At 34.6% G+C, this 11,523-nt stretch overlaps 1 protein-coding gene across 5 annotated transcripts in view; it reads left to right on the top strand.

The window, feature by feature from the left end:
• Positions 1–242: 242 nt before the first annotated feature.
• LOC143407307 (sodium channel protein type 2 subunit alpha) overlaps positions 243–11,523 on the top strand; it is a 93,660-nt gene continuing 82,379 nt past the window's right edge. For all 5 annotated transcript variants that reach the window (XM_076866463.2, XM_076866460.2, XM_076866462.2 and 2 more), the window contains exons 1-3: positions 243–509; positions 1,441–1,559; positions 11,113–11,202. In XM_076866463.2, coding sequence (XP_076722578.2) covers positions 243–509; positions 1,441–1,559; positions 11,113–11,202 — 476 coding nt within the window. The remainder of the gene's footprint in view (positions 510–1,440; positions 1,560–11,112; positions 11,203–11,523) is intronic.

The raw sequence follows: 11,523 nt of genomic DNA, 5'->3' as shown, positions 1-11,523 counted from the left end.
TGTGCATGACAGATCTCTGTGTAAGCAAATGAACGCATGCATGAGGTTCCCTGAATGCTAAACACAGCTCCCTTTGTAAAGTACTATGGCTTTTGGTTTGCATACTTGATATCAGTGCTCAGTGTCATATAACTGCCTCAATAACCTTTTATCCTAATGGTCATTGCTTTTTTCCCTCCCTGTTTCTATAGCACTTTCTCATGCAAGGAGCTAAACAGTGATTAAAGGAGCAGGATGAAAAGATGGCACAGTCAGTGCTGGTACCGCCAGGACCTGACAGCTTCCGCTTCTTTACCAGGGAATCCCTTGCTGCCATTGAACAACGAATTGCAGAAGAGAAAGCTAAGAGACCCAAACAGGAGCGCAAGGATGAGGATGATGAAAATGGCCCAAAGCCAAATAGTGACTTGGAAGCAGGAAAATCCCTTCCATTTATTTATGGAGACATTCCTCCAGAGATGGTGTCAGTGCCTCTGGAGGACTTGGACCCCTACTATATCAATAAGAAAGTGAGTTTCTAGTCCAGTTGTCTTTATTGCCCTATTGCCTGTTTCTGGGCTGGTCCCATGGTTTATGGCAAAGATTGTTTGACCTCCTCCTGTCTGTCTAAAGTATTTGTAAGTTGCTGGGTGGGCCTGATTCAGTAATGGACCAAGTATCCCAGAAATCTGTGGGAAGCATTCATGTGAACCTGCATTCTGGGGACAGGCAGAGAACTGAAGAGGCATTGGGGGAATTGAGGAAGAGCAAATGCCAATTCACCCTCATGAATGCTAATTATATGTAAAATTGAGTGCAAATCAACCCTGGTTCTCTGGCAATGTGATATCAGGTTGATGTGAAAAGTGGCAAGTAGGAGTATATTTGAAATACATTTTTTTATATTTCCAAGAACAGTATCTAAATTCCCTTTTATGATCTCCAGCTCTACACAAGGCACTTTGGTCTTCCGCAGATTTAATTATGATTTCAAGCCATAGACATTCTCCTTTCTATGCTTCTCCACAGAAGAAATAATCACAGATGATATATAAGTGCCAGAAAGTTTTAGCCAAGAACATGGCCTGGAAAAACCTTGAAGTCCTCATAAGAAAATTATCTAAACCAAAGTAATTAAAATCTTTTTTCTGTTTCCTGTGAATTTTACATGCAGTTGTAAAATACTGATGTTAAAACTTAATAAAGATGCCAAGAATTCCTATGACACTGACAACAAATTTACTGCACATTCTTTAAATTACCATGCCACTTATTAAATTAGGAGAGTTTATAGTGCTCAGAAAAGAAAAACTCTATCATCTTGCCACATGTTGGCAATTAGTGTACTAGTAAATTATTTTATTGGGCAATGTTTTCAATATAGTCTCACCTTTCCCTTAAAATATCCTTAATGTATATTCTAATTTTTTTCTGTGTGTATGTGTGTGTCTTCTTTTGCAGACATTTATAGTATTGAATAAAGGGAAAGCAATCTCTCGATTCAGTGCCACCCCAGCCCTGTACATTTTAACTCCCTTCAACCCCATTAGAAAACTAGCAATTAAGATTTTGGTACATTCATATCCTTTTAATAATGGTTGCTTAATATGGTATTTTTTCTTTTCCAAATTATTGAGCTATGAATTTTCTAACTGTATGTGGTTGGCAAGATGCTAGATACTCTTTCTTTTTCTTTCCTCTTACTTGACATCTAGCATGTTGCAAAATGGATTCAGAGGTAAGTAAAGCCCTGTTCCTCAACCTGGGTATTTCTCCTCCCACTCACTACTCCCTTCATTTCTCCTTCATTCCCTTCTGAATTGCTTGCTACATCAAGACTTCAGGTTTTTTTTAAAAAAAAAAAAAAAAACATATTACCAGGTTCTCCTTTTTTGTCTTCACATATTACAGTGTTATATAATAACTTTCATGTACTAATTTTCTTCACTGCTTATACATTTGAAAAATCTAGATACATAATCTGAACTATACAATTTTGTGTCTTTTGATCTGAATTCTACTGCTTTCTGCTTTTTATTTTGGAATTTGAAAACTTTAAGTTAATAAGGGTTTACAATTTTCTCTATATGCACACTCGCCTTACCAATATTTTTCCAAGTTATTTTCCCATAAGTATTCCTATTAGTTTCCTCTCTATCTCATATATATATACTACAACTAATATGCACATATTAGTTGTATTTTCCATTCTTTATATATGTACATATGTGTGTGTGTGTAAATATATATATATATACAACATATATATATATGTTGTATTTATATATATATTTACACACACACACACATACATATATGTATATGTTGTATTCTTCATTTTTCTTATTGAAGTATTTACTTCCTAGAAATGGAATTGATAACACCCTGATGACAGACAAAAATGCATTTACTCTTTGAAGTCAAATGTAGTAGTTAGGAATAAAAGTCTTTTTATTCTAGGCCAAGGGCAATTGTCTGGCTGAAAGCAGCCCTGGAAAAGCCTATGGAGCAAAAGCTTAGAAGACTGGGGCTATGCCAGGCAGTGCCATTGACAGGAAGCACACAGAGGCAGGGGAAGCTCTTTTCCTCAGATAGGGCAATTGTTTGTATTCTTTCTTCTTTAGAAAGAGTCATGGCTTGGGAATCCCATGACCTGGTCAACTCAGAGGCTAGTTATAAGGCTTGCAGCATAAAAGCCCACTACCATTATTAGGCACAGAAAATATTTTGAGTCAGATAGGTAGGAAATTTACAACATGGGATAAGTCACATACAGAATACTTTTACAGTACTGGATGGAGAGGATATAAAACATACCCCCAGTCTTGCCTGAGCACGAGGCAAACAATAGATTTAAAAGCAGGACATAAAGAAAACCTGCTTTTTGCTCTAATGCAGTCCTCTCTCCAAATTTTGTAGAAGCATCAACACATTTTCATTTGGTATTTTAGATTGAAAATTTATGGTGTGTTACCTTAAGCAATAATGTTTCTTTATCTCTGTTTTATAAATAAGAGAATCCAGTTAGAAAACAATGTGTTTGAGTTACCATTAGAAATGAAAGATAAAGTTGGGATTTATATTTGGGTCTCCTGAATTATAAATGATGATCTCTTATTATATCTCAAGTGCAATAAAGAAATCTATCCATAAATTACTCATTATACTTTGAATACTTATATTTTAATTATTATTATGTACTTATAATCAATATGTGAAACCACATGGAAAACTCAGATTCAGCCCACAGCCCTGTTCATATGGTAGGCACTGGGAGAATATGTATTCAATAAATAAATGACTAATAAATCAGAGGTTAGAGAATATTTTTAAAAAACAGAAGATCTGAGTGGATCAGAAAAATTCATTTTGTCTTCTACTAATGATGAAATGGAATTAAGAAAGCCCAATAAAAATGAAAAATAGAGATTTTTTTTGAAAGATGTTTGTAGAGATATCATGTATTTCTTTGAAAATCCCATAAAAACTCAAAAGAAAATATTCCTATGATATTATGAATTCTAGCTTAAGACCCTCTGGAACAGAGACTCTCATGGTAGAAGCCACAGCCAGCTTTCGAAGTTCTGATGAAACAATCTGGGCACTGAGGACAGAGTTTCTGCTAGGAGCTCTCTAAAATGCCAGGTAAAATTTTGATTTGAGGGTTTTCCATAAGAAAGAACTCAATCTCCTCATGGTAAAGTTGGTAAGAGGTCTGTAGAGATGCAAGTCGAAGTGTGAAATCAACCAGGTAAATCTATTAGTTGGGTTAGGCTGTGATGTTTATTCTCCTAGAGACTGTGTGGTATATAGCCACAAGTTTCTTCCAAGGTAGACATTGAGACTTTCTCAAATCTCTAATTGCCTGAATGAAACTATTATATTTCAGATGTCTCACCTTGGAGTATAGACAAAAGAAAAGAAAAGGCAGGTGGACTAACAGTCTAAGACAGACAAATCCATCAGTTAGCTGATCAGAGATCCTAGTGAACTCAGATATATATATATAAAACATTGTAGTTTTTTACTGATTTTCACAATTACATTGTTTTCTATGCCTCACAATGCAAACCCTAGATTCAAACTTTGGTTTTCTGACTTCAAGTACAGCATTTTTTGCTGTATATTAAAAATGCTTATAAATGGTTACAGGAATCTGTGGTGAACTTTGGTGGAGACAATACAGTGGCAAAATGTCAGAAATTTTAGATTTATTTTGCAAGACAGGCTGACAGGATTTGCTAAGCAATTGAATGTGGAGAATAATGGAGTAAAACTATTTAAGGGTTACAGTAAGTGTTTAGTCTGGTCAAGAAGGAAAAATGGATTTACTGTTTAGTGAGCTTGGGACAGCTTTGGAGTTGGAGTAATTTAGTGGGTAAAATTAAGAACTTGGTTTTGAACATCTTATGTTTGAGGTACTTGCTAGACATTTAGTGGAAGAGTTGAAGAGTTAGATGTGTATGCATATCTGGAGCTCAGGAAATTGTTAGGCTGGAGTTAAAACTTTGGAAGATGTCAGTTTATGGATATTTCTTTAAAGTCACTGCACTGGACGAGGTTGCAAAAGATCTGAGATACTTCAAATCACATGATAAATATGAAATTACCTATCATTCACCAAATGTTAGAAAAAATGAAAATCAAATGTTAGAAAAATGAAAATCATTGAAAACCTACATTCAAATCCTTCTGAGATTTACTTATCAGTTCTGTGATGTTGAGCATTATTCTTTGTTTTTTTTTTTTTTTTGGTTTGTTTGTTTGTTTGTTTGTTTTGTTTTTTGTATACCAGTGATAGAACCCAGGGCACTTAATCACTGAGCAACATTTTCAGCTCTTTTTATTTTATTTTGAGATAGGGCCTCATTAAGTTGCTGAGACTAGCTTTGAATTTGCCCTCCTCCTGCCTCAGCCTCCCAAGCTGCTGAGATTATAGTTATGTGCCACCACGCCTGGCAAGCTTTACTCTTTATAAACGCAGTTTTCCATCTATAAATGATGATCATAGTTTATAATTCAATAATAATAAAATACATGACAAATATCTCAACCTAGGATCCATGACTAGCACTTAGCACTTAGTGGGTACTTGACAAAGGGTAACTATGACCACTGCTGTTGGTAGTAGTGATAATTCTAGAAGTAACTTCTATAAAGATTAGCAAGAAATCTTTCATATTGCTTAAGGAATTCCACACAGAATTCTATACAAATTAATGCTCAGCTTCACCTTATCCTTGCAAATGAAAATCTCTTATAGCACCCAAAGTGGGAGCTTTATATGACCAAAACACTCTGCGAGCATCCCCAACCGTCTATTTTACAGATGAGAGATGAGGCCCAGAGATGTTTAGTTCCTCCCTAAGTCTACATTGTCCATCAATAGCAGGGATAAAACTTCAGATCTAATCCTCTGACTCTCATCCAAGTGCTCTTTGCATTCTTTATTCATCAGACGAAAACTCATTTTTAATCTGTTAGACATAATATACAAGGGACATTGAAAAATCTATCTCTGTGCACTTCAAAGGTCCTTTTCAGTGGCTCCAACTTACTAGACTTAGATGATACTTATAAAAAAATATTGCAACTGATAAATTTCCAAACAAATAATTATACAGGTCTATAGGAAAGAAAATGTTACAACTTAATGACTTTTCCTTATTTTTGCTTTCAGTGTTCAAAGGTTCTTCTAGTTTTCTACTAGCAAACTAATATTAAAATGAAAAACTCAAGAGTTAACTGTATATATATGGGATTTATTCAATATTTTTCCTGGTTTATAAATAGGTACAGATATCTAGAAAAACACCTATCCTAAATTCTCTTAATTCTCCATTTTTAGTTCAGAAAACTCTCACATAAATCTACTCTCTACCTCTTTTTTATATATAAGTTAAAGATTTCTCTGCAACTTCTTTGGATAATAGCTATCATTACAAAGTTCTTGTATAGATGAGGGAGGACAGAGCTCAGTTGGTAGAGTGCTTGTCTCTCATGCACAAGGCCCTGGGTTGGATCTTCAGCACCACTAAAAACAAAAAACAAACAACAACAACGAAAAGTTCTTGTACAGAGCAGCACTCTGCCCTTCCTTAAGAATAACAGAAATATTCTACATTTTATGTGCAATAAACAAAAGATTGATGGTAATAAAAATAGTTGATTATTATCTTAGCAGACAATGACCACATCGCATAAAAAAAGTATTAGTACTGTTATTCACATTTACATATGAAAACTGAGCTTCCAAAAACTAAGCAGCTTGCTGAAGCCTTCCTGGCTGCTAAGGGCTGTCTGTGACCAACAGAGTTCATGCTGCCTCACAGACAGAGGGCAGGCCTGACAGAGGTCCACATCAAAGCTCACAACCACTTTCAACATAAACACAAAGGTCTTCTTCATTATATGCACACAGAAAAAATTTTACATTTTCAACTGGAAGGTTAGTGTTCATCAGTAGGGTAAAATGCTTTTACTAATACCTAAATTAGTAGAAAATAAACACTTCTTTTCTAATTTTTTTTATAAGGTTAATCTGCCTGCTTTATTTCATGAAGCCAAGCTCTTAAGAAAGAATTATTCCAGGATATATTGCTCTTTTGAAAAATGCACTCCAGCTTATGGCTTGGTTTTAGATTTGGAAAATAATATAGGATTATGCATTTTTCTACCCATTTTAGCCCTTTAAAATCTGCCTTTCAGGTATATTTTTATATTAATATATGATATCACCACTACCAAATTCATACCTATATCTTTGCATTTGAATATCTGTGTGTTTAACTAAAACTATACTTTTTCAGTCACTCATCAAAATTCAGGAGAAAGTATATGACTCATTAAATAAGTAATAATAAATTAACAATTATTAATAAAGTTAATGAATTTAGAAACTTTCTATTTAGATATACTTATGATACCCAAAGTGTACATACTTGACTCTAGCTCTCTCCTCTCTTATTTTAAGAGGAAGGAAGATACTCAAGTCCCATCAGCTTGCTGGGCTGATGAGATAAGCTGGGTTTAAAGGAGTTGGCTGCAGCAATAACTAAGAAAACAGAGAGAGACTACATAAAACACGAACATGAGTTTCTAAGAATAAGAGCAGGACAGCTCTACGACCTTAAGGGTCAACTCCACACTGGACAGCGCTGGAAAATGAGCAAGAGAGCAAGCGCACCCACAATCCCTCTATTTATTAGGGAAAAGACATTTGATAGAATATTCCACCCAAATAAGGCAAAGGATAGTATTTCAAAAGGTGGAGTCTTGTAATGTCTTGTAGTCAGCAGATAGATGGACATCTTGGCAAGTCACACCCATCTCAGGTGTTGTGTGGGATCACAGGCAGAGCAAGAGGAAAGGCATACTTAAGTCACACCTCACAGTCAGCATGCAATGCCAGACCAGTCCCCTCATATCATGCTCAAATGCGCATAGCTCATACACACAGCCCATGGATGGCTCATGACACTCAAGTTCATTTTTGAGTGTGGGTCAGAATTTTTAAACTAAAGTGTTTATTTTCCTCTTGCATTTATATGATGCAATATGAAAAATAACTGGTTTTGAGCATAATACCTTATTATTTATGACTTCCTAAAAATAATCATTATTCAACTAGTAATCAGTATTGAAATATACTTTAACTTATTAAATACAATTAAATTCTACTATTATGAATAGTATTTATAAGAAACAAAGCTATAGTTGAGTCCATATGTAATATAAATCTCATGAGAATGTCCACCTTATGTTTATTTCTATGTCCTACCTTTTTATAAAATTCAGATACCTTTATGTACAAAATATGTGTGATTTGTCATGAGGGGTATATTTTAAGGTACTACAGGGATATGTAACTAGTAGATATAAACAGAAAAGGCATTATTGTGAACAGCTTTCTACTGAAAGTGTCTTTTTATCTCAGTGCTAAAGCAAAAACATGGATTGGCCAGAGTGAAGCAGAGACCATTTCCAGGGAATGTAAATAGCAAGTCCTTGGTATGCAAAGGGCCAAAACAAAACAAAACAAAACCCTTATAACATTTATACACAAATTATAAAATAATTGGGATTCAGAAAATACAATTAAGAGAAAAGAAGTTGAAAATGAAGTCTACAGGGAACAGAACTCTTAGAATCTTAACTGTATATTAGAACACTTGATCCTCATTCTAAGAATAGTGTAGAGCCAAATTGATCCAGATTACATTTCCAAAGGTCATTTGGGGATAATGTGCAGAATAGATTAAAAGGAGCCAAATATAGATTCATTGTAGAGGAAACTACTATAATGTAGATGGACTATTAGACTTGATTTTAGTTTTGATGAACACTTGGAACATGCAGTGATGTGGGCATGGACAATAGTGAACTAACTATGGAGACAGCAGGCAGAATTGAAAATATTGTGTTGGATGTATAGTCTTAAGGAAAGAGAGAAATCCAAGATTGCTCCTAGGTGCCTGGCTATATCATGAGACATTTTGTACCATCCAGAGATACCCAAGGTATTTAGAGGTATTTAGTCAGAGCAAAGGGATAAGATGAAAAGATTTTTAGTTCCATTTTAGACCTGAAAAATCTTTTAAATGATTTTAAAGTATCAATGAGGTATATAAGTGCAATTGTCATGAAGACAACTGAAACAAATGAAGTGTCACCTGGAAAGAAGTCTTTCATATTGGTAGGCATGTGGATGGTACCTTAAGCTATGTTTGCTGAGGATCTGTACTAGGATGGGGATGGCAGGATAGGAAAGATGGCTTAGATATTCTGTATTTTTTTTTTCAGAAAGGGAAATGCAACTTTCATGTTTCTCCTGAAGCATGAAGAAACTTAGGAACTTGAAAGCAAAGGGAAGAAAACTTAATGAAAATGGGAGGGATGATCCTTATGGAGTTTCACTTGAAACCATGTCCAATAAAAACTCAAAATTATCCTTTGTTTTTTAGTGACAAAACATGGAGATGGTTTTCATCTTTAGAAAAAAAAAAGCTGGCAGGCTGAGTATGTGATAGATATATATGGAAAAGAAAGATCAACAGCTCTTTTAAGAAGTGTGGCTGTGAAAAGGAGGAGTGGTTGGCATGTATGCAGTTGCAGAGGGTTATGGATTATAGGCATGATCTCCCTCTCCTCCAGGACAGGAGGGACATAAGCAAATTTGTGTTGATAGGAAGAGGCCAATAAAGTTGCAGCCACTAAAGGTAACAGAAGGAAGAAGTAAGAGGTTGCTGACATAGTCTAGAAAGGTGGAAAGTGTTCAGGGTATGGATGGGGGGATAGAAAACTTCCCCACTGTACCCAGAAGGAGGAGAGGATACCCAGTGTACAGAGGTTTATCAATTTGGGGATGGGAAATGGAGTCCTATGCCATCTTTTCTCTCTGTAAAGTAAGAAATGAGACCATGAGCTTGCAATGCAGAGGAAAGCAAGAAGAGGGTTGCTGATTGAAGAAAAGTGTAGAATGCTCAAAATTATCTCTGTAGGCAATAAGAGGTAGGGCCCAGTAGTGGAATACATGGCTGCTGAGGACCCCCCAAAGTTTGTGACTATGCATTTAGAATGGTGACCATCTGCCAAGGAGGATTATATGTTTCCTGGCAGGGCCAGGCAAGCCAGTAGGCACAGAGAAACCTCTGGTTTTACTTGCTAATAGTAAAGCGTCTTTAATTTTATCTTATCTTTTGTTCATTTTTAGCAATAAAGGAAAACTGTGTTTCTTCTTTGAAATGGTGTTTTCTATGTTCTCTAGATTGTAGTGCCCTCACGTGGCTGATCCACATCAATCAGTTATAACCATTTTCATGTGGATGCCTTTGAACAAGCTGAGAATTAAGCAAGGCCTTATAACATTGTTACTAAAAGCAAAAATCAATTATTAGTTTGAGGAAAGTTGCTAAGAAACTTTCTTTCTATATTAATACAGCACTGCCTACTAACTGTTCTATTGTGTCGCAAGTGGATGTTGTTGATATTTTGTGATGTTTAAGCAACATGATGATTTACAATAAGAATAGGGTGATGGGCTGGGGGTATAGCTCAGTTGGTGGAGTGCTTGCCTTGCATGTACAAAACCCTGGGTTTGATCTTGATCCTCAGCCCCCCCCCCCAAAAAAAAAAAACAAAACAGAGTGAGGAGGGATGTGAATAGTATTTAGTCCTTCCCTGAGATTTTTATAATTGTGTCAAAATTCATATAGTTTGCTGTATTATATACTTGAAAATGAATCTTTATTGTGCTTTATATAAAATTCATTTTACTTATCGAACTACTGAATATTTTCTTACTTTTTTTTCTGTTTTATCAATATAAAGAAAAATGAAGAGCATTGGCTATACCAACATAAACAAAGTGGGATAAAATGAAACAAATCATTTATTATAAGCAGTATTCTCTATAATCCAGGAAACATGGAAAGCAAATTGTTGAGCATCTACTATGTATCATGTGCATGAAGTTGTAGGAAATTTGAAATATTTTTACTAATTTGATTCTTGTAGCAATCTTGTGAAATGGTTAATTTTTTTCTTACTTTCAACAATATCATATGTCAGTTAAGACTCAGGGAACTTCATAAGTAATTTTGTCTTAGTTACAAACTCAAGTAATGCACACTAATACCAACCACTTTCACACACAATTTGGAATATTATGAGAAATTTCAGTATATTAGCTTTCAGCAAGGACCTTATTATAACACATTTTTTTTCAGTATGACCCTTATAATGAAGTTATAACACATTTAATTCATTACTTGAATAATTTTGTTGAATTTTTTCCAAGGCTTACTTACATGCTAAACTTGCAGTTCTATTATTTATTTGAGTCTGTTTCTATGAAAACTTATATTGATGAATTAGTCACCAATGAACTCATTTCTTAAAATTTAATCTTTTTAATATCTAAATGCATATACATAGTCCCAAGTAAGTTGATGGTTTGGGTTAAAGTGCTCTACAAATGGATTGTTGAATTACAGAAATATAAAAAAAAAAAAGATAAAATAATGAGTATAAAAAAATAAGCATGGAAACTTTATCCTTCATGTGGTGAGGACATAATAATGCATGAAACTGAGATGTTTCTATCAGTCTTTATCTTCCTTGACAATTTTCTACTTTTTTCAATGTGCTCATTATGTGCACAATTCTTACCAACTGTGTATTTATGACCATGAGTAACCCTCCCGACTGGACAAAGAATGTGGAGTAAGTAGAAATTTTTAAAATATCTTTCAATGTTGACAAGTCTTTGTTTCATGTTGTGGCTTTAATATCTTTTGACCTTTTCAGTTTCTTTAACAAATCATACCAAGTACTCTAAATCAGACACAAACTCAAGTTCATTTCAATCATCAATTCTCTCTAGGACAAAGATTGCAGAGGCTTTTACAGTTACTCAAACTACTGCACTGGGTTGACTATTAATATTTGTAGCCATTTATCTTCCTTATGAGTCTTATATTCTGTTAAACATTACCAAATATTACTAGTATCTACTAATAAAAATTATGTTTAGCTTATATATTT

The sequence above is a fragment of the Callospermophilus lateralis genome, chromosome 9 (assembly GCF_048772815.1).
Source record: "Callospermophilus lateralis isolate mCalLat2 chromosome 9, mCalLat2.hap1, whole genome shotgun sequence".
Taxonomy (NCBI): Eukaryota; Metazoa; Chordata; class Mammalia; order Rodentia; family Sciuridae; genus Callospermophilus; species Callospermophilus lateralis.
This window is presented reverse-complemented; position numbering and strand designations above follow the sequence as displayed.